The sequence below is a fragment of the Quercus robur genome, chromosome 1, assembly GCF_932294415.1.
Source record: "Quercus robur chromosome 1, dhQueRobu3.1, whole genome shotgun sequence".
NCBI classification, from domain to species: domain Eukaryota; kingdom Viridiplantae; phylum Streptophyta; class Magnoliopsida; order Fagales; family Fagaceae; genus Quercus; species Quercus robur.
This window is the reverse complement of record NC_065534.1, coordinates 30,466,238-30,493,821: the sequence shown is the minus strand read 5'-3', so window position 1 is coordinate 30,493,821 and position 27,584 is coordinate 30,466,238. Positions and strand designations below refer to the sequence as shown.

The 27,584-nt window shown below is 33.0% G+C and overlaps 1 protein-coding gene across 1 annotated transcript; it reads right to left on the bottom strand.

Annotated features, from left to right (window-relative positions):
• Positions 1-906: 906 nt before the first annotated feature.
• Positions 907-2,786, bottom strand: LOC126729246 (E3 ubiquitin-protein ligase RDUF2-like). The gene is made up of 2 exons (XM_050434889.1): positions 2,329-2,786; positions 907-2,238 (listed from the first exon to the last, which is right to left on the bottom strand). The coding sequence occupies exons 1-2, from the start codon at positions 2,696-2,698 to the stop codon at positions 1,448-1,450; spliced, it is 1,161 nt and encodes a 386-aa protein (XP_050290846.1). The 5' UTR covers positions 2,699-2,786; the 3' UTR covers positions 907-1,447.
• Between the last annotated feature and the right edge of the window lie 24,798 nt (positions 2,787-27,584).

Genomic DNA, 27,584 nt, shown 5'->3' with positions numbered 1-27,584 from the left:
ATAAGAACTTGGATAAGAACAGTTTGATCAAGTTAGTAGATTGGTCCAAGAGTTTAATCAAGTTCAATGAACCATTGTCTTTTTCTATGTCAGCCCTGTTCGCCAGATTCATCAACCTTTATTTTGGGGCTTATGTAAGCTTGTTTACCATGTACAAAATTCTTAGCAAACCCTCTCCTCTCACATAATGGTAAACCTCTCTTTTGTGAGAGAGTGGCAGATGTAGTGGAAAAAGTTATCCGGTACTAGATTATATCTGAATTCCTCTGCTAATGCAAAGCATGTTTGATAGCATTGGGAACGTTCGCTGAGTTACAAAAATTACAGGCTACAGCAATTGGGATGTGTAAGATTCTTCATTCTTTATCTTGCCCAAAAGCAAGAAGAATACAAAATCTTTTACAGGGTATTGTCAAATTGGTACGTTTTAGCTTCTACTTTATATGTTCCAAGACCACCTAGTAGTGGATTTCATGAGGGAAAAGGCAAAGAGAGCCCCTCTCAAAAAGCCAAGCACATGCTAAAGTTGTAAAGTTTAGTTTAGTGCTTTGCTTTGGAGCCAGAAAAGGCCATGCACCATCTTGCCAAAAGGCAGATCAGACATCCCTATGCTACGCAGATACCAATAGACTAGGCACAAATTATGAGCCAGCAGCTCTCGAGACAGGTGTGTTGTGCAATCAAGCTCTTTGGCAGCATACAAATTTTGACTTAAAATTAGACAGGGAATATTTGTATTCTTCAGACACAAGACAGCACTTCAAACTAGCTAATAATTGCTCAAATCTGCTATCCTTCTGAGCATTTGAATATTAATCCCACTGCCATTTGCAGCAAATCAAAATAACACATCCCATAATAGCGTTGCTCGAGAGTTGAGACTAGCAACAATTTAACAAATATTGATTCGCCAAGGAAAATAATTTGACATATATAACTGAAGCTAGAGTTTACAACAAATAGAACAAAAGAAATAAAGAATTCTTCATCTCCGTACTTCCAAAAACCAAAAAAAAACATCCTTCTGAGTATCCAAAAATACTCTCTCCAGCTCGAAATATACCATCCAATATCTTCAGGACCAGCAAAACTTGACTTCCTCTTCAGTACTACAACAAAAGAAGCCTGCCTTACAAACAAGAAACTGGCCCAATTCTGTACTCATTCCCAATTTCATGCCAAACTTCCCAAAAACAAAGCTTTTTTTCTTTTTACCTTAGACTTGACAGTTCTAGATAGGAAAGACCCAAATCAAAATGCTATATTTACAGCTAAATCCACCCATGCCTTTCTTCCTCATATACTTCCCCAATTAAACCAACCATAAACAAAAGCTCAGAATGGTCAATCAGGTCAGCTACATGTATTCTTGGCCATCATTATAAACCCAAAAGATTTTTCTTTTTTAACCAAAAATTTTGTCATTTTAAACCAAAAATGACAACATTCAATACCTCCCATTTTCACTTTGATCCTCCACAGCCCAAGCTCTGCTCCGCCTTCGCACGTACCTACTAAACACCGAACCAGAATGATTCTGACTTGTTCTCATAGACCCAGATTCAGACCCAGATTGCGAAGACGATGAAGAATAAGAATAACTGAAATTCGAACTAGAACTAGAACTAGACCTTCTTAACCTCAAGAACGAGAGCAAATTACGAAAAACCCTCCGAAACCCACCACTCTCTCCTCCACCAATTCTACTAATACTACCGCTACTCCGTCTGACTCTAGAAACCCTTCTCGGAGCCCCGGAACCCGACCCGCCAAACCCGCCATCCATTTCCGTGTACACAACCGGTAATTCTCTATCTCCGGCTCTTCTTCCTCCTCCGGCGAACCTCCCCACCGCAAACCCACCTCCCGGCAACCTCCAAATCGTCAATCCCACCGTCTCCTCCGCCTCGACCGCAATCTCGGCCTCGCTCTCGTTTCGGCTTCGCTCTCGCTCGCTCGGCAACTCGTGCCGGCAAACCGGGCAAGAGTTTCGGAGAGAGAGCCATGGGAGGATACAATCGGAGTGGTATATGTGCTTGCAAGGCATTTCGCGAGCCTCGGATCCGAGTTCGAACTGTTCCTTGCAGACCGCGCAGTGCGACTCGGCCGAGACGTGGGTCTCGACGATTTCTATGGTGGGGAGAGACTCTATCGCTGCTTTTGACGCCGGCGGGTTCTCGGGTCGCCCGAACCCGGTTACTTCGATCTGGGTCAACTGGTCCAGTAACCTGTCAAAACCTGAACCCATCAAGAAATCAGACATGGTTGGTGGAAGTGGGCGAAGACCCGACCCGGCTCCATCATCATAGTACAACTCAAACCCGTTACCGTTAGCGTTATCGATCCTCTCTACTCCGATTGCGTCGGCGTCGGCGGCGGCGGGTTCTGAATCGGAAGTCGAAGCAACTCCGCCACGCAAGACGATGACAGGGTTGAAGGGTGAGCGGTTACCCGGGTTGCGACGAGATCGTCGGGTCGGATTCGGGTCCTGTGCGGTGGATCCGAATAAGTACATGGCGGAGGGAGGAAATCGACGGTGGAGACTTTCCGATTGAGGAGGAGGGGAAGGAACGGTGTCGATTTCCTCGACGAATCCACCGTGACAGTGTGGACAGGTTATGTTGTTGTCATGTACCCACATACGGACAGAGCGAGAGCATCTGTAACACCAATACGACGTCGTCGGAGACGAAGACATCTTCGGTGGTTTTGAGAAGAAAAAAACTTAGGAGAGAGAGAGAGAGATAAAATATGAAAGTGTTTTTTTGATGAATGAGAAAAAGAAGGTGAAGAAAGGCTTTATATTTAAGGCAACGCGAGGAAGTACCTTTTTAACGGCGTCAGTGGATTCCCATCTACGTGTTTAAAGTTTAAACTATAAATCCACGCGGCTTGCGATCAAAAGGTTCACGCTGTTACTGCCTCCGTCACGTGGGAAAGAAAGAAAAGTCTTGGAAATTGAGAGGAGAGGAAATTAACAAAATTAATTAAAAGTTCATAATTCAATTTAAAAGTTTAACTTAATATTTTTTTACCTAAATATAAAATTTGGTAATTATGATAATTATTATTAATAATAGACATTTATTTTGATTGTGTTTATACTTTATGTATAGAATTATGTATTCTAGTACTATTAAACATGTTAACTTGATAGCTCCCTTTCATGGAAAATATATTAAAAAAATTGTGAAAAAAAATTAATTGCTCTATTATTTTTCCATAAAATGTTTCTAAAAATAGTTCCTAAATCCCTTAGGGTATCCGTTAATTTTTTTTCCTTAAAAATATAAAGCAAATATAGTATAAAATATAATTTAAATTCAATTAAAATATATATGTGACATGTAAAATGGTAAAATCTCAAAAGCTTATGCAGTGCAATATAATCACGTCAACCAAGGTCAATAGCACTTGCAATAACATAATATGATTTTCTTGTTCTATTTTTTTAACTTTTGTCTAAATATAAATTGATAATTATGGTATTTATTAATAGGCATTAATATAATTGTATTTGATGATTTCTTGGAAATCAGTAGGTTGAAAGTCTCGGGCGCTAATGATCCTCGAGCTTGATCCTGAAAACAAATACTAAGTCAGAGGGGACGGGTGGGGACCGGCCAAAAGTCCTCCGATGGTAAAGTTAGTGGATTTGCAATTCCCAGTAAAAAGGAAGTAATTTCTGAGAAAAGTCTCTGAGTCTCTCTTACCTTCTCATCGATGAATGCTTATATAGCATACGCGGAACGGTTATCTGTTAAATAACTGTTCCTATTGTCGAGGAGTCCAGAGGATTCGGAGGTAACTTCCATAACCGCCATGGAAGTTACCTTATTTAGACTTATGTTCCGTAATGGTTAATGGAGAACTTGGCACATAGTAGGTCAACTCGTCCCTTACACTTGGTGGAGATCAAAGTCGTCTATAGTCTAACATGTTCAACCCAATGAACTCGTCCATCCTTTATTAAGGACGGTCGAGACTATTAGGGATGACTTTTCCCTATGCATTCATTTTTTCTTAATTCCGTGTAGAGCTCGCCAGTCCAAACGTTTCTAAGGATGGACGATCTTTTCACGGGACCTCGTCCATCCAAAGACGAACGAGGTTATCCAGGACGCTTGGGACGATCACCTCATGTGCCTGGTTCCCCCTAGTCGGTCTTTCATTGGACGAGCCATATGGACGAGTTCAGGAGTTGGTGCTTTTTTGTAACACCATCAATATTTATATATGAAATTATAAATTCTACTATTATGCATTTATTAAGATTAAGTTTATATATAGAATGAAATTTAAATTCAGTTAATATATATACTGTAAGGGCATGACTTGGATCCTAAGCCCAAGAAGTAGCTGAATTAGAGCCCAAATAGTCCAACACAATGAATTTGTAGATAGTAGACTTAAAAACTAGGTTTCAATGGATCGAACAACGTGCACAGTAGATTAAAGATAGTAAAAAAGTAAAGAAAGACAAACTCTATGCAAAGAAATCCTTCCTCGGCAAAATTTGAGGAGAGTAGTCCTTAAATATATTTCTTTTAGACTTGGATACAATTTCAGTTCTTGTTGCTACGATGTTTTTTCTACAAATTCCCCCCGATCCCCCTATCCTTAGAGGATCTCTCACATTATATATCCTCTTTTGGCTAATTTTAGCCTTTCATTTGTTGATTATGCAGGCCACTACTCGAGTGTTTGTCTCATCAGACGCCCTCTTCAGTCTTCTATGAGTTGCAGCAACTAAGACAGTACTGTTCAGGAGTCTTCTCCACATAAATGCGGCCAGAGGGTTTGGTGAGGTGCAATAAACGTGGTGTAGCTACCATCCCTCTAGTCACGTCAGGGCTAACCCCCTTTTTGAAGCTCTTCCTCCACAGTATGCCCCCCCTCTGGTTTTACCGTTTGAGTGCATGAACTTCTCGGCATAGTAATGGCCTTCTCGGTTATGAGTATGACACGTGGTATTATTATCTTATTAAATTTTTGTACCCCACATATACATATATTAGAATTTTTTTTTAGGAAATATATATTAGAACAATGATGTGTAGAATTGTGAGATCTTAAAATTTTATGTAGCACAATATTATGAGATCAATTAAAATTCAAAATCTTCAGTTTTATATAGATTATAGATAAATAATTTATGAGATATAAAACTATATCATTTGGCTTGAATTGTAATAAACTATAAGGTAAAAAAAAAAAAAAAAAAATTCTTTAAATGAAATCAATGGATAGTAGTTAATAAGACCTTACACTTGTATTTTAATCACATGATTTGTATTTAATAGTAAACACCATGTTTGTTAAATCATTTAAATAAGTAATATGATTATTTGATATATCATGTAATTTTTGTTTAAATAATAAATCATATAATTAAATACACAAATAATTTGAACCGAAAAATTCTATCCGTAGCAAACTATAATTTTGGTGATGTAAAAGTTTAATTTTGTTTTTTATATTACTGATTATATTAATTTAGTTTTTCAATTATTTTTTTAAAACTCAATCTTATGCTTTCTAATTTTTTTTTTCATAAATTAAATTATTTAAAAAAAATAACTTATTTTACCAAATAAAGAAATTTAAATTCTTGTTAGATTTAATCTTTATTAATAGTTAATACAAGACTAAAATTATCCAAAAAAAGACTAAAGAGTTTTTTTTTTTTTAAAGGTATATAATTATATTGCTATGATTTAAGTCTGAACAATTATATTTCTATGAGAAGTAAAAAAAAAAAAGAGGGAAAATTAATTTATTTTTACAAATTTTCAAGGCATTAAATTGACACAATAGATTCCTAAAATGTGCCAAAAAAGAAAAGGAAAAGGACATAATAATAATTGACGTTGTTGACGTGAAGTTGGGGCCTGGCGCGTAGGAAAGGAAAGGGGGAGGAGCGTACCTGACTCAGCGCCAGCGGTTTGGAAACGTTGACTCGACGGTCGGTCGAATCAAGTATTAACTTTTTACTTACGTTTGGTTTGGGTTAGGGACGCCGAGTTTGAAATTTCAAATAGTCGTTAATTGTCTTTATTTTGTTTGTGCCAAGAAGATTCCTAAACGAGGCAACAAGTCTCATGCCGTGCGTGTTAGTGTTACTATTCTATTAAGACTAAGACTAAATACTATAATCTATTTTTAAGGTCTTCGGTGGTTTTCTTTTGCTGTGCGTGTCTTAAATGTGGGGCCCCCAGGCGCTCTCACTCGTTTACAAATTACTAGTGTGGACTGTGGAGGAATTGACGATTTTGGGTCCCACTCCTTTGTCATCGTGTGGTTAGGATTATTATTATTATTATTATAAACGTGCTTGAGTTTCCACCCTTTTAATTATCATTTACTACTTCTCTAGTTTATTGCCAAGTTGTTGTTATTCAAAGGTGGGGAAATGACCAAGTAGTTGGTTTAATAAGTAAAGTTATATTACATGTAAAATGTCAAGTCATTGACATGTAAAATGCTAGCTATTTATTGTATTAGTAGGGATGGTAAACTGAATTTGACCCAGGAGCACGCAATCTATTCCCTCAGGTCACTCTCGATCCCCTTACCTCCTTCCTGTTTCATAATCTATTTGTCACCCATGATCATTAGTGTGTAACAACTCTGTGTATATACATGGGTACAATTAAAAACAATCACAATTATATAGTTCAAATTATACATGGTATTAGTTTACATTTTTTTTTTTTTTGAGATAAACGCTAGAAAATATTATTAAAAAGAAAGAAAGGTCAAACCCAAATACAAGTATAAAACCCCAAAACTCAAACCGGGGAAAAAAATACCAGAAAACGCCAAAAGAAAACTATTACCCTATTACAATAAAGCCAAGGGCCCTATCAACCAGAGGCAAAAAAATCAATCATCCTACAAAAATTTAAAAATTAGATGAACATGTGGTGCAAAATTGAATTCCAATTGAAATCCAATTTAGAGTATAATTGGATTTAGAATCTTCAATTTTATATTCAATAGTTCACTTGGCACAAAAAATTAAAAATTAAATGAGACACGTGGCACAAAATTGATAATTAAATTGAAATTTAATTAGATTTTCTCTAAATTTTGACTTTTAATATATATATATATATATATATATATAGATTGTACTCCATTGCAAACTCATCACCCATCTTAGGACCAGCCTTCCTTTCAACAACCGACATGCCTCTTGTTGGGGATTTCACCAAATCAATGAATAATAATGAAATAATAAAATGAACACATCAAATAAATAGAAATTAGTGATTGACTTGGAGGTACAATTACATGTTATCCTTAGACAATATTTGTCCCCATACGCAAGTTGCTAAAGGCTTCTACAAACTTGTCCCTAAGATACAACCAAGTTATTGAGTTCTACAAATAAAAATTTTGGAGAATATCTACAGGATTTCTTGTGTTTGTTTTAAACTTACTATTTTGGAGAGATAATATATTTTTCAAGTGAACATAAACCTCTATTTATACTCATAAGGTTATAACCCTTCAAAAGGTATGTGTGAAGAGTTAAAAAGTTTCATAAAACTGTTCACAAGGATTGAAACCTTTTCAAATGTTCAAAACAGTTATTAAAAATTTTTGCAAAAATTCTGTTTCACAAGTCTTGATCGATTGATAGGAATCGAGCATCGATCGAAAAGAGATCGATTGAATAGGAATCGAGTATCAATCAAAACAGGCAAAGACTCCAGTATAATTTCCTTCACTACTTCGATCGATCAAACAATAAAAGTTTTGACCAATCGAAAATATTAAATTTCAAATTTCACTTAGAAAATTTCAGAACTTTAATTTTCACTTTATTCATTTTACAAATAAATACTCTCCAACCTTATATCATTACTACAACCTATCCTTGTATATACCTATATATACAACACCTCTTTCATAAATCAACCATCAATCTAGTTTCTCTCTTAAGCTACTTGGGTTTCTCTCTTGTTGATCTAATTTTTGACAGGAGCAAGGCCTTAATTACAGATGCCTATTGGGTGGAGATAAGGGCAACAAACTCCCCTAACATAGGGGTGCGGGTGTGCCCCAAACCCTGTTTTATGTATTAGAATCATCTCCCTTCGAAATGGATATATTTCTTGATTTTGATTAAATATTTTAAATCTAAAACTATATCTAAATACAACATTATTTAAATTTACAATGATGTGGTATTATTATACTATCATGTACATAATCACGTGTTAAGATGTGGAAATAAAATCTTAATTATGAGATTGAGAGAAATAAAAAAGACTGTGTTCCTTCTTTTTTTCTTTTTTTTTTTTCCTGTTTGCTTTTGCCAATTAAAGGTCTAGTACGATTTTATTTTATATTATATATATGGTTGATACATGTTCGTGAACGCATAAACCTCCTTTAAGGGTCAAAGATAGCACCTATAAGGCTATAAGTAAAGAATTAATTAAGTTCAAATCTTTTTACTTATCATGGAACATACTAGTGGACGATGGCATATGAAATGATGGGTTATGATAGAGGAATTATGATGTATATACAATGTGAAAGATGAAGAAAGATATTTTGTATTATATTTCGTCTAAAATAGACTATATATATTATATAGGCTAACTTTTTCTTATCTACCGTTGAATAAACATAATACCTTGCATGTAAGCATGAAGTATTCTTCTTCTTCTTCTTCTTCTTCTTCTTCTTCTTCTATTTTTCTGGTAGCAGTGTGTTCTACAAGTCAATGTATTGCCCAAGCATGGGATCTATTAAACAAATCTACCTAAAATCTTTACCAATCCCTTCCCACATTGCAAGAGGAGACGCCACTTGGATTTTACCCACTACCTAGTACTACGTTGTCAAAAAAGTTGAAGAGTGGAGACATTAACAGTAATGCTTTCAATTTCTTTGTTTTGGTGTTTGATCGGGTCTATCCATTGGAATAAAATATTTCAGTATATTTCTTCATACTATTTTGAAATTACCATTTATTGTGGGCGCAAGGGAATTCGTCTTAGCCTTAGAGTGGACCGTGGCATAGAGTGAAAAATGGAGTCACTGCCTAGATTAGATCTAATAATTATATTAGACATTTTGGACCACTTATTTAGATACATAGTTTTGCGTACCAGATTATGGGTCTAGAGTTTAGGTACGGCTTGGAGAGGTGTTAAGTACCTATAGGGGCGGCTTGATGTATTTTGGGGCCTAAGGCGAAAATTGATTATCTTATTTTAATTGCAAAATTACTACTGATTAACATAAACTACATTGAATTTTTTCTTTTTTTTAGAAATTTTATAGACAAAAAATTTGACAAAATTTTTCATACTTATTGATGTGGTAGATTGATAGTGGTAAGTAAAAGAGTGGCGTTAGTGGTAGACTTAGATGAAAACTAGTACAATTTTGCTAACTAAACTCTTATTATTATTCTTATTTTTTTTTAGAAGTGCAACATTTACAATATTTTTTACAACAAATCCTAGATTTTAAGTTGTTTTTTGTTTTCTATTTGAAAATATCACTATAATTATTTTTTTGCCATCAATAACAGGCTGTAACAACCTGTTACTTAGCATTAGATGTAAAAGTGTTGTGAAAAATATTGTGAACGTTACATTTTTCTCTATTTTTTATTTGTTTTTCATCTGGTAAAAAAAATTATTTTATTTATTGATTATAAATAACTCTATTGTTTAAAATTTGGGGGCCTTTTTTTTACTTGGGGCCTTAGACGACCGCATCTTTTGCTCCACCATTCAGCCAGCCCTAAGTACCCAAGATCACTTGGCTTGTGGGCCGGCCTCCTTTATGTGTTGCTAGGCCATATTTAGATAAAAAAAGTTATTAAAAGAGTCACAATCCTTACCTAAACATACATCATACACTTAAATAAAATAACACACACATGTTAAGGATCACATCACAATATGAAAGGAAACAAATAAAACACAATCAAACAAAATAAATTAAACATGGAAAAATAACAATTAAATAAACACAAAGGAAAAAATATCACAAATAAATCAAACATGGCAAAAATACCAAAATAAACATGGAAAATAATTAAACACAACATATTAACCTAAATAGAGTCAAACAGAATTAAAGAACATGAGAAAAATGATTAAATAAATAAAAACAAGATTTTTGTCATAATTTGGGTTTAGGGCGCATATGCATACTCAACTATGCGCACGCATGGTCGAAACCATGCGCATGCATACTCAATGATGCATGCGCATCCTTTAACACAGATCCGAAAAATCACATTTTTATTCATTTAATCATTCAAAGATATTAAAAAAAAAATCAAACAAGCATGTTAGAAACCCTAAAAATCTAAACTAACATAAAACAAATAACACAAAGCATCAATATAAATAAATAAACATAACAAATCAAATAGCAAACTAAACTAACATTAAAAAAAATAATCATGTCAAACTTACATAAAACTAAAATAATAAAACAAGAACAACCAAAACAAATTATAAACAACCTAAAATCAGATTAAAACATATCAAACATAATTAAAATCAACAAGTGTTGGGCTTTGTGGAGCCTAGTTTTGTTTGATTTGGTTTGACGACCCGACCCGATTCGAATAATATTGTGTGGTTTTTTAATGGGAGATTTACTGAAACTTAGTCCATGGAGTAGAGGTTTGGGCCGATAGGCCCAAGCTGGAGTGTTCATGGACAAGTCTTTGGGGGTCCAGGGGCAACGCCCCTAGGAAAATTTTTTTGGGCCCATTTCATATATATAAACTGACTTTGCCGTGATTAGGGTTTTTAAGATTGTAGGTTGTTGTTGTCGTATTCTTGAAGGTGAGAGAAAAAGGTATTGTAGCCGCAATTTTGTACTCTGTATTCTTCCCTAATAATAGTGAAATCTCTGCAACTCCGTGGACGTAGGCAAATTGCCGAATCACGTAAATATTGTCTTGTGCATGTGATTGTTTTTTTTGGCGTGTGTTTTCTCTATTTTTTGTTTCTCACAGGTTGGGAATTCGGTGAAATTCCCTACAACAAGTAAATAAAATATAATAACTAGAGAAACTACATCAAGAACTCATGTGAATCATGTAACAAAGGAGGAGTTCATGGAAAGAACACTCATCCTGCTTGAGATTATGAGTTTAAGATTATTTAATTGACCCCTTAGTACCTACAACACAAAGATTGGATTGAGGGAACAAGAATAATTGAAGAACACAATAATTTTTAGGATAATCACAACTCAAGAACAAACTTATAATTGAAAAGGTTTTAGAAAATGAATTGGCAAAATAGTTTCTGCCTTAAAACTAACTAAAGAGAGGTTTACAAAGATCCAAAAACGTGCTTAGGTGCTGCTATGTGAGTTTGGAAAAGAGAACTAGGGTTTTAGAGAAGATGGAGGCAAAAAATAAGCTCTCTTTAGTTAGGGTTTTGATTGGAGACATAAAATGAGTATTTATAAGTTAAAATTAGGGTAGGTTTACAAAGATCCAAAAACGTGCTTAGGTGCTGCTATGTGAGTTTGGAAAAGAGAACTAGGGTTTTAGAGAAGATGGAGGCAAAAAATAAGCTCTCTTTAGTTAGGGTTTTGATTGGAGACATAAAATGAGTATTTATAAGTTAAAATTAGGGTTTTCGGGGCTTTTTAGAGGTCTTTAGAAGTTCTCAAGGGTCTAAAGGTTGGCCCACATCAAAAAATGATGTTTTTGGCCCATAAAAATGAAGTTCCATTGCTCAGAAAAATGAGTGTATGTATGCATCTTTCGAGTGTGCACACGCACACTTGATTCATGCGTACGTATACCCTAAATCCTGACAACTCTGATAGCCCAACTTCAAATGGTCATAACTCACTTAATATAAATCCAAATTAGACAAAATTTTTGCTCAAATCGAAGCCTAGGATATTTGTTTTCCAATTAAGTAAATCTCACTCAAAAATTCTTTGTTGATCAAAAGTTATGGTCAAAACAGTGAGCAAATGTCATTTTTCATAACTGTTTTCAAAACGATTTAAGCACTTTTGAGTGTGATTACTTCCAAACTGTTGGGAACTCTTAAATTACCCTTGGTTGACGTATGTCAAGCTCATCATTGGAACCGGGGACCAAAATTTATTAACAGATATAAAATGAGATATCTACACTTATATATATATATATATATATCACATAGTTTTACTAGTTTATACCACATAAACTATCAATTCAAATATTCAATTCATTACCACATCTTCTCAAAATCAAGTACCAAACCCACATTTCTCAAATAAGTCATAAATCAAAACCACAAATTAAAAAAAAATTAACAATATCTAAAGGGGGAGCATCATAGTTGATAATGTGTAAGATCATCAGTCCTGTTGGTTCGTCCAGATGGAAATGAATCCTCATCGTTGTTCCTACAAACCTAGGACACAGTCTCTCCTAAGGTGGTCACTGGTGTGGTGCTTACTACAACGTCTCCAATGCCAAAGTCAGTATATGGAAGCTTTTTGAGAATAATAAGAGAGTTCTGAATATCAGAGTATTTTTGAGTGGATCATATATACCTGGTTTGCCTCTGATCAGGGTGTATATATACAGCTTCATGGTTTCTAGCCGTTGGGGTCTTAATTGTAGTTTTAGTGCCCTTTTTGTAACGCCTCGGGGCTTATGAATATGAGTTTTGATGAGGCTCCAACGGTCTGCACACTAGTTGGTAACTGTCCATGGCATTGAATGTTTTTATTAATGGTTCTCCTGTGTTCGTCTATGTTGTGCCAAGGTTCGTCAGTCCCATCAATAGTAAATAAAAGAAGCATGTTGGTTTGCTCCAATTCATAATAGTGCATCTGTACACTTATTCACTTTCCTGATGCAGTGTGAGCCTCATTTGAGAAACTTGAGAAACCATCAACAAGAGAAGAAAGCAAATCTATTGTTTGGTTGAAAGGAAAAGAAATGGATTTATGTTCCTCCTTGTCTACCAATTTCTTTCCTCTCTCAATTTTAAGAGAAAAATGAGAAAAGAAAGGGTTTTAATTAGTAGGACTATCAAACAATTATTTTTTCTTCCTTTGCTTCTTATAAATCAAAGGAGAAAGTTCAGTTTTAAACTTGTTTAAAGTTATCTTTGTAAATTAAATAAAAAGAAAGTTATTCAAATTAATGTGTCATTAATCACAAAAAGAAAATTAGTATTTTTTTTAGAAACATGCATGCAGTAGAGAGGAGGCGAGGTTCTAAACACAAAAATAGTTATTCAAACATTCATTTGTTACTTATTATATTTTTTGAAATCTATCTATTATATTTTTTGACACACTAATTTTTTTTTATAGAGTTTCAACTTATGGTTTTGATGATAGCTATTTATTATCAGACTAAAGATACCAATCAGTTTTTTGTGTAAATAGGGATTGAATCCAAAATCTCTTATTTAACCATCAGAAACTTTACGAATTGAGCTAACTGGAACTCACATATTAACACCCAATTTGTAAAGGATATATAATAAAATTTGTATTATGTTTAGTATTTTTATTATTTATTTTTAAGCATTGCTAGTTGTACTAATTGTTCTTTATCTGAGTTTGGTTAGGCCGGGAGAGCAAAAGCGAATATTAGGTGCCCAGTGCCCACTCATTTGTGTCTCTCTTGTTGGCTCTTGCCTGCCTTCCATTCATTCCTAAGAGAGCATGTAGTGTTTGTCCATACTCCGGTGCACGCGTGAAACTCTATGATTGCAACTCCCATAAGATGCGCGGGCATGCATTATTATTTAACTTCGTGCCATGTACTTGGCCAATGAGCTTCACCTTTTTTTTTTCCCTTAAAGCAATGAGCTTGACCTTAATGAAAAAATTGAAGTAAATTTGATAATTTTTTTCATAATGCCTCTACAAATGGATTATATATAATCATATAAAAAAAAATAGTGAAACTTGAGATTTTGGCTATGGATATTGTGGTATAATGGAATACACAAGTCATTTTTTTCATAAATAAAAATAAAAATCATTTTTTGTTGTGGTTTTTTCTTTTATTAGAAGTGGGGGATTTGATAATTCGATTCTAGATTCTTCAATCTTCATATTGGAGAAACAGGATAAAATTAGTTAATAAGGTTTTTAACTTTTTTTTTTCTTTACAACAAGAAAGATTGAAATCCAAAATTTCCTTCGTTGGACAATATCAGTAGGAGACAAAACCAATTATGAAAATTGTGACATGCACCTTGGCTTTTAGCTTATCTTTTTCTAAAATAGGCTTTTTAGCTTATCTTTTCCTCTATGGTTATCTAAAATTACATGCAACATATCTATCAAGAGAAACGAGATCAGTAAAACTTTATGGTTGAGAAGAAGACAAAATAAAATGTAATGTCGGCTGAAATTCATACATTGCTCCAAATAAAGCTGACATACAAGATTGTAAATTTAAATGCTAAACATAAAGATTACTTCAAATATATACACACACTAAGCTCACGTATTTTTTGCATATGGGTATTTAGCTTTTATACAAAGCTTAGCATTTTTTTACGCATTAGCTAAATTATAAGAATATGTCCTCATAATGTTAATATGATTTCAAAAAAAAAAAAAAAATGTTAATATATAGTGGACAAATACCTTTACCAATTTGGTCATCATGTAAATCTAAAATCTTGAAAAGTTACACGGTTTTTTTCTTCTAAAGATAATGAATGATGGAAGCCCAAATACAAAGTTTTGTTTTTTTAAATTATGGGATTATAACTTTTATTTATTTTATTTATTTTATATTTTTAATACCATATAAGTGCATTTGAAAATAAACAACAAATGACCTTTGTCTCGAAGATAAGAAAAGGATTACTAAATGTAGGGGCAGAACTAAATCCCAAGCCTAGCCCAATTAGGATAGGCTAAGAAGAGAACCCAATACAATTAATACAGCTTAATGATTAAAGAAGTGGGATTAACTACAAAGATAACACTTGACATAAATTTAATTATTAAGAAAAAGATTCTTACTTAAATCTCTTCTCGGGCTGGCCGAGGATCACTTATCCTTGGAAAATACAGTTTTCGGTATTACACTAGTCTCTTTATCTCTCTCTAAACTTTTTTCCGATTCTTTCTTTAGTGGGATCTTTCTTCCTTTTATAGCCATTGAATTGCATCTCAGCCTTTCACTTTGAGGGCTGCTAATCTTTTTTTGGATACTTGTCCTATCATTGCTTTGCTGGTAGTGGTAGTGTAGGATACAAGTTGTGAAGACACTATTCAGGGGTCATTCTGTCATTAATGAATGTTCCTCAGCCTCCTCGGGCAAGCCGTAACCCTCGGTTTTTCTAGTCCTTCAAGTACTTAGGTTGCCTTGATTGGGTCGGGCCCGGTTTATTAGACCGCTGGGCCTTAATAACTCATCGGGTTAATCTTGTCAAGGGTTCCTTCTCTTCGGGCTCTCTACCCCCCCCCCCCTCCCCCCAACACTAAATATATGTTATTAATTATTATAAGGTGACATTGTCATATTTATAATTTCATTTATTGCCTCGAAAGCTATATACAATAACTAGTTTGTTATATAATTGACCAATTCAAATGGAGATATACAAGGTTTAGATCTCTCATTCTTATTATTGTAACTATCAAATTATCAAAATAAAAAATTATAAATTTATAGTAACTAGTCAATAAACCAAGAATTTTTATTATTAAAAAAAAAAAAAAAACTTCTTAGTAACCTTACTTAATTTTTTTCATGTCTCAATTATTTTTTAGAAGAATATAATTCACCACAAGACAAGACAAATGAGGTAGTTTTTCAATTTTTTTTTTTTTTAATAATTTGATTGCAGAGCATGAAAATTTTGAACCTTACATGTCTTTATTTTTGACGTCCGGTTCTTATGATAATTTTTTATCATCAGATCAAGACATCAATCAGTTTTTGATGTAGGTGGGGATTGAACCTCAGATCTCCTATTCAATCATAAAAAACTTTACCAATTGAGCTAATTTGAATTCACTTAAATGTCTCTATTAAATCTATCAAAATGTGTCATTTTTCTGTGTCAATTAAGTTATAAGACTACGTAACTCTTGCCTTTTTCAACCTAATTCACTTGCATTTGCTTCTTCTAACGCAATAAATAGAGCTCACACGTGTCTTATAAGCACACCTAGTCAATGAAACTAAAATAGGCCACAAACTGTAAACCATATATATTATAGTATCTTGAATTATTGATCTCAACATGCGATGATGGCCTTATAAACACAGTACGACCTTGATTTTCTGGTCAAATTAAATAGGTTACATTTCATTTGTGACGCTTCATGCTAATGACATGTACGTAACTGGTTTTCAATTGAATTGACATGGGGATGAGATTAGTTTGGTCTCGATCTCAAGACAATCTTTGTCTCAACTTTGAGACCAAAATCAAGAAAATTTTATTTATTTATTTATTTATATTTCGTGAGTATCTTGGATGATATGTATTTTTAAAAGAAACTCATTTCAAATTAATTTGTTGCACTCAAAAAGATATTGTTCTGCCAATTATAGAATTGTTAATTGTAATAACGTTTTTAGGATCATCCTCCTCATATGTGAAAAAAAGAAATAGAAAGCTATGTAATTTCCTAGTTTTTTTACTTTTTACCAAAGAATGGTATAAATCACCAAACATTTTTCCTTTTTTCTTAGAAAAGAGAGATTACACCACGCTCTCATTGATGCCTTACCATAATTGCCCAGAAAGAAGGGAACTTTGTTTTGCAAGTCAAGGCACAAATTAATACAACCCGTCTATCCTATTGTAAAACTAAAAGAGGGAGTAGTAGCTAGAAAAAAGCTTTCAAAGTTAAAATTGATGCTAAATGGAATCTTAAACCTTCTAGGTACAGTCTTTGAGGTTACTTCTTCTGATGATGCCTCTAATTGTTTCCGCTCTCCCTAACTTTTCCAAGTTAAAGTTCCTTGTAAAAGAAAAACTTAGCTTTTTCATCATAAAAGCTTACAAAAAGCAACATTCTTGTGAGACAAAGACCTCTAAACAAACAGGAAAACGCGTTACCTTAAGATATCATGAATGAGATACGTAGTACACTTAATTGGTGTTTTTTCTTGGTGTCATTTCCTGCCTAAGACAAAAGCAAGTGTTCTAATTGATTAAAAGTCTTCAATTAAGAACACAAACCCATTCCTTTCAGTGTGGTTATAGTTGGGAGTACGTAGTGCTGTAGTGGGGACCAAAGAAGACCTTTTCTCTTGAAGGACTGAGTCAATTATTCATTGGCCCATCCCCATCATGAGAGACTGTGGCTTGGGTTTGGTTGAGCCCCGATCAACATGGACTTGACCCATCTGAATCCTTGACTGACCTGCTCACTCTTTCCCAACCCATATGCTCCGTTCAGACTACAAAGCCCACCTTGGATTTTAGGGTAGGCCAACAGATGTCAGTCTAATTTTCCAAGGTCCAGTCTGCCTCAACTTCTACCATATATTATTAGGTAGGGCAAATATTATGTAGCAGGTTGAAAAGTTTGACCACTTTCCACTTCACACGAGGCTGTTCAACAGCGTTCGATAACTTGCATGCATGTCTCATCTCATGTGACAACTGACAATCTGACATATAGCAAACATGTACAGTGACATAAAATCAAACATAGCGCGACTGATGTTTGATGGCTATGTTTGATGGTGCCCTCTTCGATCTTCATGAGCTTTTATTTTTATTTTTTATTTAATTAAATGTGAATTTCTTGAATTTTTTATAATTGTCCATTTTATGATGGTTGTTCTCTATTATTAAGTTAAGATAGTAATTAATTTTTTGTGTAGGTAACATTCAAAACCTAAATCTTTAATTCAAAAATAAAAAACTTTATCAGTTAAGTTAATTGGAATTCTTAACATTTTTTTTTTTTAATAAAAACCCTAAACACTTTTAGCCCCAATATATCAATACTCCCTAAAACTGGTTTGCACGGGGCTCAATAACAAGCACTAGGCTCAATAACATGTAAACCAAATTAAATAGGAAATTATACTTCAATACAGGTATTGAGACACTATTCATTAATAGATGAGTACCAAAAATGATTTGTTTTTTAGTTTCTTTCTCTCATACGTACTCTCTCACTTACTAATTGTGTATATATATATCCTCTCTCTCTCTCTCTCTCATACACCAATCCCCACAGATTATCAAATATAAAGGACGAAGGATGGTGGTTTATGTTTGGCATTTCACGGTGGCTGTGAACAATACCTCCATCAATTGGGTTTTCTTTAATTTTAAAAACGGGTAAGGCCAAAGCATTGAGCTAATGCAACTTTTGAAGCTTCGAGCAGTGAGTGGCAGGAAGGATGATAGGCGATTATGTCATAAACGTTGACTTACAACGGAGAAGTGATCTAATCTTTGTGTGACAGTTTTGTTGAAAAATTCGGGATTGTGGGTTTGTGTGACGATGGTGCGGTAACGTTGCAACAATGCTACTCATAATCAATCACTTTAGTAAGTAGTGAAAAAAAATTGTGCTCCTATATTTATTAAAAAATAATGATGTTTAATTAATAGAACAGATAAATAAATGAAGATTTTTATGTAGGTCTATATGAATATAAGTTTGTTTAAAAAAAGAAAAAGAAAAAAAAAGGGGGTGGTTTAAACTAGATTTGGCTAAACTGAGTCATGATGTGAGGGGTTATAGAGCACCTAGTTATTGACTAATCCCAAGTGAATATAGAGACTTCTGTTGATTCGGATCCCAAAATACAAATTTATCATCAGTTTATCAAAAAAAAAAATTATCATCAAGAATGAGAGGATGGTGGGCTAAATTACCTAGCATTTCCGATAGCCTCTATTAGTTCCAATATCACATGTTTTTGGGCAAGTTTTTTTGTGTTGTGAACTTGTGACCATAATAAAAATAAGCTTGGATCATGCAATTAAGGATCAACCTAAAATTTAAATTCAAGATGAAAGAGATGATAGGCAAAGCATATATAGATACAAGAGATAATGTAATTAAACATTTCCACGTGCATGAGCAATATTCATTAACGTTAAAATTGACTGAAAAGCAGAGAATGACACGAGTGGTTGGTGGAGGAATGGCACATCATTTCATTATTGATGAAACTCTTTCATCATGTTCTGATTCCTAATATAACCTACCTATCTTGATCTTTGCTGACACAAAACTCTTCCAAGACTGAAAGATTTTTTGCCACTGTTAGAACCAAATACCTACCTACCCGGATCGAGGAAAAAAAGACTGAAAAATCGCTCTCATTTGGAACTATTCCTTTAAAAGCAATTCTGGTCATTGAATCAATTCTCATTGTCAGGAAGCTTTGCTTAAAGTTTCTCTTCGATCGTTTTACTCTCTAATCTCTATGATGTTGACACTTGTATTACGTAAATCATTTTACCAACCATACACCAAAACTTTTCAGAGGAAAAACAAAATACTATAGATCATATCTTTGTTTGTCTCAAAACTCAAAAGTACTCAAATTGTCAGACCTTCAAGAGGCAGTGAACCCAAGAAGAGTAGCGTTTTCCTTTATATATCATGGTTTTCTTTTAAAATGATAGTTTGGGCCAAAATAATTGAACATACATGTTATTGTTTAAAATTAAACATGAGCCTTTTGATAATCAAACCAACCATAAGTTTATAAACAACAACAACAACAACAACAACAACAACAACAACAAAAAAGACATTGTTCACACTCATTGAGGTGTCTTATCACTATATAGAGACTCGTCTAAAAATAGTATTAGTAATTGATACATGAAAAGGTACCGTTATCGGAAAATAACATCAACAAATAATGCAAAATAGTTGTGAATATGTGCCTGTTATCTTATTAATAGATTAATCATATTGTGGTAAGGTCATTATGCACAATAGAGATTAGTGTATGTAGCCTTTTCTTTTAGTACTATTTTAACTTTTTTAATTCTTATGTATGCTTTTGAAAACCCCGATCAACTTTCAACAAATCAGCTTTCATAAAAGAGCTACATATCTAAACACACACTTAGCTAGAATCTAGCTAAGGCTGCATTTGGTTCAGTGTAAAATATTTTCAAGTGTTTGGTTGCATTTCAAAAAATGATTTGAAAAATATTTTTTGGTGTTTGGTTATATACTTGAAAATACTATAACAAACACATTTTCTACTTGTTGCTCACATTTTCTCAGCTTCCAAACAAATATATAATATAATTTCTCAATAGATAAACACAAGAAACAAAACCCAACCAAAAAAAAATTCATCAAATCCGGTCAAATGGATAGAAGAAGGAAGAGAGAGGGAGGTGACTAGGTTCGTCATGGGTAGATCGGTGATTGGGTTCGACATGGGTAGAGAGAAAAAGGGTAGATCGGTGACTGGGTTACTCATGGGTAGATCGGTGACTGGGTTACTCATGGGTAGATCAGATCGGTGACTGGCGGTCGAGAACGAGAACGATGGCGAGAACGGTGGTGCCGATGAGCTTTGGGTCGAGAACGAGATCGGTTTTGGGTGGATCGGTCTTGGGTGGTGACGATCTCAGTGGTGCTGGGATGCGACGATCTCGCCGGTGGTGCGATCGACGCTTCAGCTTCTGTTGCGTTGTATTCTTGCTGTTTCTCTCTACTCTCTCTTCTTTCTCTCTCTCTCTCTCTTTGTGCGTCTGAGTCCAGAAATGGTTTGAAGTGAAAATAGAAACGTAAAATGATTTCCGGGTCAAAGCCTTTATTTTTACGGTCAAATGAAATGCATTTCCGGAAATTCTATTTTTCATGCGTAACCAAACACACGGTTTTACAGAAAATGATTTCTTGAAATGGTTTGAAGCCAAAACAAATGGACCCTAAGATGTATCATTTTAATAAAAAAAAAATACTAAAAATTGTCATGTCACTATTTGAATGCAAACAAATTAAACATCAAATCTAAAAAGTCCCATTAATTTTGGCGAAGCAATTTATACGCATGTAATTGATTTGAATGCAAACAAACAACTCTAAAAAGCCCCATTAATTTTGGCAAAGAAATTTATACGCATGTAACCGATTGTACTCTTTGATTCCCTAGAGTACTGATTGTTTTCTGCAGGACTTCATCTTTCTTAAAGTTTTAATATATTATATCAATGGAAAACTTGATGTACGGATAGTTTTTTGCATTTTCCTATATTTGGTAGTATCAAAAAAATTGGTCAAAAGAAAAATATCTCTTAACTTTCTTTATTTAGCTTGGCATTAGATAGAGTTGTTTTCCTCTAAAAAAATTTTAAAATCAATTTTATCTCATGCAAAACTAAATAAAGGAAGTCAAGAGATAGTTTTTCAACTCATTATAATAGTATTAGCATTGGGGTGTAAAAACCCCCTAGTTGTTATTTTAGCAATTAGACCCTTAAAATCATACTCCATTCAGGTATGTAAACCCAACAAATTTTCTATCCTAGTTACAATAAATGCAATTGCATCAGTCAGTCTAAAATTTTCTATCTAGTTTAGTACAAGAATCTACTTTTTCTATTTTACACAACTACTTTTTTAAAAACACCAACATTAGAATGTCTATTTCACACTCCATTATATTTAAATAATAATTTTTCTTTAATTTTTTATTATTATTTTATCTATTTATTTTGTACATATCTCTTTATATTTTTATTTTTGTGCTTTTATCTCTTTAGTCGCTCATATTAGATCAAACGTGTCTTCTCCTTCCTCTCTCTCTCTCTCTCGAACAGATCACCAATCTCCCCTAGCACCAATCACAAACATCAAAACCCATTCCCGTTGACCCACAAACATCAATCTCCACAACCAGCACCGATCCACAAGCATCTAGGCCCATTTCTGTCGATCCACAAGCCACCAGTGCCGATCTCTGCCACTAGTTTTGATTTACGATTCGCAAGCCACTAGCGCCGATCTATATGTTAGCATGTCAAGTTCACAATAGTGTTATATCTCTCTGTGTTGGTTTTTCCATGTGGGTGTGTTTGTGTGTCTCTGTGTTGGTTCATCCATGTGGGTGTGTGTTTGTGTGTAACAGAGGAAAAAGAAGATAAGGGAGAAGAGGAGTGTTCGTTTTGCATAGGAAGAACAAAGAAAAAAATGTGCGAAATTATGAAATTAATAAAATAATAGAATACACAGTTACACGATTATTGTAACAAACGTATAAATATGCACAATTTTAGAATGATTGATGTGAGTAGTTTTGAGGCTTAAATGTGTCAATTTCACATTTTTTCTATTATGCAAGGACTAGTGCATTGCATATATTTAACCTTGCTGTTCATGGAGTTGTAAAGAAAAAAATATTTTTTAATCCCACACTCTCTCTTTTCTTACTTTTTATTTTTTAATTAGTCAGTTTATATTATTTTATTAGGTTTTATGTAAAAATAAAAACGAGGATGTTAGGTATATTGTTAGATGGATTGGTAAAATAAATAAAGTAGTGTGTGAGGACCTAAAATATGTATTTTTTTACATCCCCATTGATAGTGCTCAAAGGTCACTATCAAATATAAGAAAATGAGATAGTTTTCTACAAAAAGTTTTTTGAAAAATAATTCAATTTTTAGAAAATGTCAATATTAAACAAACTGAGCATTTTGGGATTAATGATCTTACACCATTTGCTAGTTGCTTAGAGGCAACAATGGTGGTCGTGGACATATTCGCCATTTGGCCCCAAAAAAAGTTGAATTTCCCAATGTTCCTTTAAAAAAAAAAAAAAAATTGGTCATAGGTTCAATGATTATAGAGATAATAATTTTTTTTTTCCTTTTTCTTTTGTTTTTGTTCTTCTTTATAAATGATTCTAAATTTTTTTAATCATTTTCATTTTTTTAATTATAAAATGTGCTCTTATATCTACTAAAATTTTGTAATTATTCTTGACTTTAAAGATTTCATTGGTTTCCTTGGAATTTTCCTTTTTAATGTTGGTAGAGAATTTGGTAATCTATATTAAAAATAAAAATTTCACTATAGAAACTATACCATTTAATTGGTTATGGGATATTTAAAAATGGAGAAACTCAAGATGAAGAAAATATTAATAATTAACATTGAAAAAAACATAAGAATGTTGATTTGAGAGAGAGAGAGGGTTTCGAAAATTAATATAGAATCTACTATGGTTTATAATCCAAACTTATTTTCAATTTTTTTATTTTTTTATTGTAATACTAAGCTATGGACGTGGCCAAAAGAGGTACATAGAGAGTATCACTGATGATATTGATAAAATGTTATGGACAAAGTTTGGTTACAACTTTCACTTAAAAAATTAACATGACTACATATTTTGAAATTTTAATTGTTGAATTGCATGTTAATTGTGTTCTTAATATGTATGTCAAATTATGTGCCAATCAAATATTATTTATTATTCAACCCATAAACTTATTTTTATGCATAATTTTAAACTATAAAAACTTGAAATTTAACATTTAATTGATAATATAACTATTGATATTTGATCCTCTAAAATTTCCAAACATTGAGAATATAAAACGAAAATGTAATTATATAGTGAATTTGTCAAAATTTACATCTAATAAAAAAATATCGAGTGAATTAAGTTGTAGTCATTGATTACAACCAAGTTGTAATTAATAATTTAATATCTGCCAATAAAAATTAGATAACAAACCTATTTTCTTTCGGTAAGTTTAGATAAGTTGATAAGGTTTAGATGAGTCTGATAGTTGGGAACTAGGATAGTAGAAAGATCTTTGAGACATTTCATCGTACCTCAGTGACTGTGAGGTGAGTCTTGGAGGTTCATATACCTTTGAACTTTTTTGATGATTAGTTAATCTAGGTTCGTCTTTTTGGGCTAACCAAGGTGATATCAGGTTGATTATATTGTTATTGGTGTGCTAAACCAACAATACATAACTGCGAAGTCAAGGCTATATGAGAGATCGAGAGAATAAACAATTCTCATTTGGAAGATTGCGTTGGATGCTAATGTTTTCCTTCTCACGTTTCCTCAATACTTGAATTCCTACGGAGGATTTGTGCAGTCCGTTGTGTAAAGGGGAAGTGATACTTTCTTCTTCTTCTTCTTTTTTTTTTTTTTTTTTTTAAATCAAATTTGGCCCCATTAATAAAAACTAATCTGGCTGTACTCTCCATGGTCTCTACGCTTGGCTGAGAGGGCATGAGTTGCGAATGCTCGGGTATGGGTCAAAGACATGCTCAATTATTCACAATTCTGGGACATTCTTCAAAATGTAGTAGATGATTTTTTTGTTGTTACATCAATACTTTGAATCAACTGTGATTGATAATTGTCAAGAGTCTTACAGTTTAACTGATACTTCTAAGAGCACTAGCATTGAGGGGTGTAAACACCCTCAGTTGCTATTTTACAACCCAAGCCACCCAAAATCCACTCCATCCGGATTTGTAAAATTAAAAAAATTTGCAACCTATATATGCAACCTTACTATTCATAGGTTTAAAAAAAATATATATTAATTTAATTTTGTGATTGTGTGTAAAGAGAAAAAGTAAGGGGAGGAAAAAGAGAGAATAATACTTTATATTATTTTATTAAGTAGTTTATATTAGTTTATTGAGTTATATTTAAAAATAAAAAACTAGGATATAGAGTAAGTTGTAAAATGAGTTGGTAAAATAGATAAAATAGTGTTTGAAAATACAAAATAGTTTTTTTTTGCATTCTCAGATGCTAATACTCTAAGTGTTTACAACGGAAATGTTGGGTTTCAAATTCCCCTCTTCTATTGTTGTAACTATCACATTAAAAAAAAAAAATTAATTAAAAAAAATTATAAAAAAAAAAAACGAATTACTATATATACTTATATAGTGTATACAGAACCAAGTCTTAAAAAGGCAAGCATCTTATGATCCTTTGGTTTTGGCTAGAGATAGTTAAAAAATAAATTGTTTTCTCTCTAATTTGATGAGTGCCCATTCTCGCTTTTTACTTTTTATCTCATCTTTTACCACATGAGCAACAAAATTAATTTTTTTGGAAATAAACTGTTACTCTTTTTGTCTTGCAATTAACAAATAAGTTACCAAAAACTACAAAATTAATATCAAATTAAGTCACTAGTCTCTACCCTCCTAGTGCTGTAAGATTGGAATCACAGCTTTATTGCAGTTGTGACTTGAGATCATCATGGGAGAGTATAATTAGTGCTTGGTTTGATCAAGCAAGATGTGTTGAGCCTTTGTAGGCTGAGGCTAAGGCAGCCCTCGTTGATGTTTCAGAGGCTGTTAAATTGGGTCTTTCAGTCTTTGCTATTTCATTATGGAGGGAGATGCACTGACTGTCATCATTCATCAATATATCTCTTTCAGTTATCTTCATTCTTACCAGACCATACCATTACCTCTATTATGGATGACATTAAGTTCCTTCCTCTATTAATCTTTTTCCTTTTGATCTGCCTCTGATGCAAATGTTTTAGCTCATTATGTAGTTGCTTGGACTTTGATGTGTAGGTTTGTAGGATCATTAGATTCAAGATGAAGATGACGATGAATTCCTATTTCTTGTTAATATAATTACTATTTAGAAGGCTGTATCTATATTATGAACTCTTCAAGCAATAGGTTTGCGAAATCACCAGATTTTAAATGCCTCTTAAACATGCTACAAAGTTACAAACTTGGAGGGATCAGACTAAAAAACTGTGATAAAAGCTAAAACTGTAGCCCATTATAAAAGAAAAAAACAGAAGTTTGCAAAGTCATTGACTAATGAATGAGTTACAACTTACATTTGCCATTTCAATTTACTTCAATGGGGGGCTACTGGCCATGAATGAAAAACCGTAAAGTGAGAGAGAGAGACTCAGAGACAGAGAGATCAGAGATTTATGGGCGTTATATATTATATTGGACTAAATGACCGGTACTCTCCTTCCAATTTATGTTCTCATCAATTGAACACCCAAATAAATTTATTATTCTCACCAATTGAACACCCAAATAAAGCATGTAGTCATAAATATTTCCTTATTTAATATAAACACTATTTACTTCCAATTCCAACATCTTTTTTCTTATTTTCAATTAGTTCAAATTACACTCATGATCATGGGTATCATAAAACATTTCCCAGTCCATCAAAACAAAAGATTTTTCAGTATTTTATTTATAACTATGATCATTATTATTATTTAGAAGAAGGTAATAATTCAAAGATTATATTATATTTTCTCAACAAAATATATATATATATATATATATATTATATTAGATATTGTAGATTCAAATCCTACCTAAAAAAAAACCTTTATTAATATATTGAATCGATTATAAATAGCAATTATAATTTAGTGGACGTTATCAATTTTCAAAATTTTATTGTATTTATAAAAAAGTTTTTTTTTTTTTTTTTTGCTAAGAATATAAAAAAGTTATATTTTAGATATTGTTATGAGGTGTTAACATATCATGTTGTATATATAGGTATATACAAGGATATGTTGTAATAATGTTGTTTGAGCTTAGAGAATATTGTTTCATAAAGTGAAAATTCAGGTTCTGAAATTTTTTAAGTGAAAATTCTGTATTAAGCATTTTCGATTAGTTGAAGCTTTGGCTCGATCGATCGAAATGGTAAAGAAAAAATCCTAGAGCTTCTACTTGGCTCGATCGCTATTCAATTCTTGTTCGATCGATTGAAAAGAGCATTCGATCAATTGAAAGAACCTCTCGATCAATCGAAACTCGAAAGTTGAATTTTCTGCAGAATTTTTTTGGTGACTGTTCGGAAAGGTTGAAGAGGTTTCAAGCCTTGTGAACGGTTTTATGAAACATTTTAACTCTCTGTACGTGCCTTTTGATGAAACATAACCCTATGGATATAAATAGAGGCTTATGTTCACTTGAAAATAACTAACTCCACAAAATAGTAAGTTAGAGAGAAACACAAGAAATCATGTGGTCATTTTTCAAAATTGCTATTTGTAAAACCCAACATCTTGGTTGTATCTTGGGGACAAATTTGCGATAACCCTTTAACAACAATAATGTGGGGGCAAATATTGTCTAAGGAAAACAATATTGTGCCTTCAAGTTATCTATTTTCTATTTGTCTATTGTGTTAACCCTGTTTTTCCATTATTACTTTGTATAATATATATCATTTAGCATCACTCATTATTTGACACTTAACCAAAGCAACACTGTGGACTCTTGGAACAAGGTTAAAATTGTGCAGAGCAAAGAATAAAGGGTTAAAATTGTGTGTAGAGCATTGCGATTACACTAACATTAACATCTACAATCTTTATATAATAATAACATATATAAAACTGAAGACATTTTTTATTATTATTGATTTTATGATAGTTTGTTATAATATTTGTTTTAAGGCCTCAAAATTTTATATGTTACCATTCCTAAGGTCTCATGATATCCATGAGATTCTAGATTTAATATTTCTTGTCAGCATCTTAGGGCCACCCTTATGGGATTTCTCCCTAGAATAACCTGGTTTGTATGAAATGGGGAATTGCATACGCTCAAAGGAATAATTAGATACTCAAAGAGGTATGAATACC

Bases quoted from the DNA above. Each gene is read 5' to 3' on its own strand.
- LOC126729246 (XM_050434889.1), bottom strand. From the start codon at position 2,698: ATGTCTTCGTCTCCGACGACGTCGTATTGGTGTTACAGATGCTCTCGC. The intron at 2,239-2,328 runs GTAACGGGTTTG...TGATGGGTTCAG, and splicing joins GAGGATCGATAACGCTAACG to GTTTTGACAGGTTACTGGAC.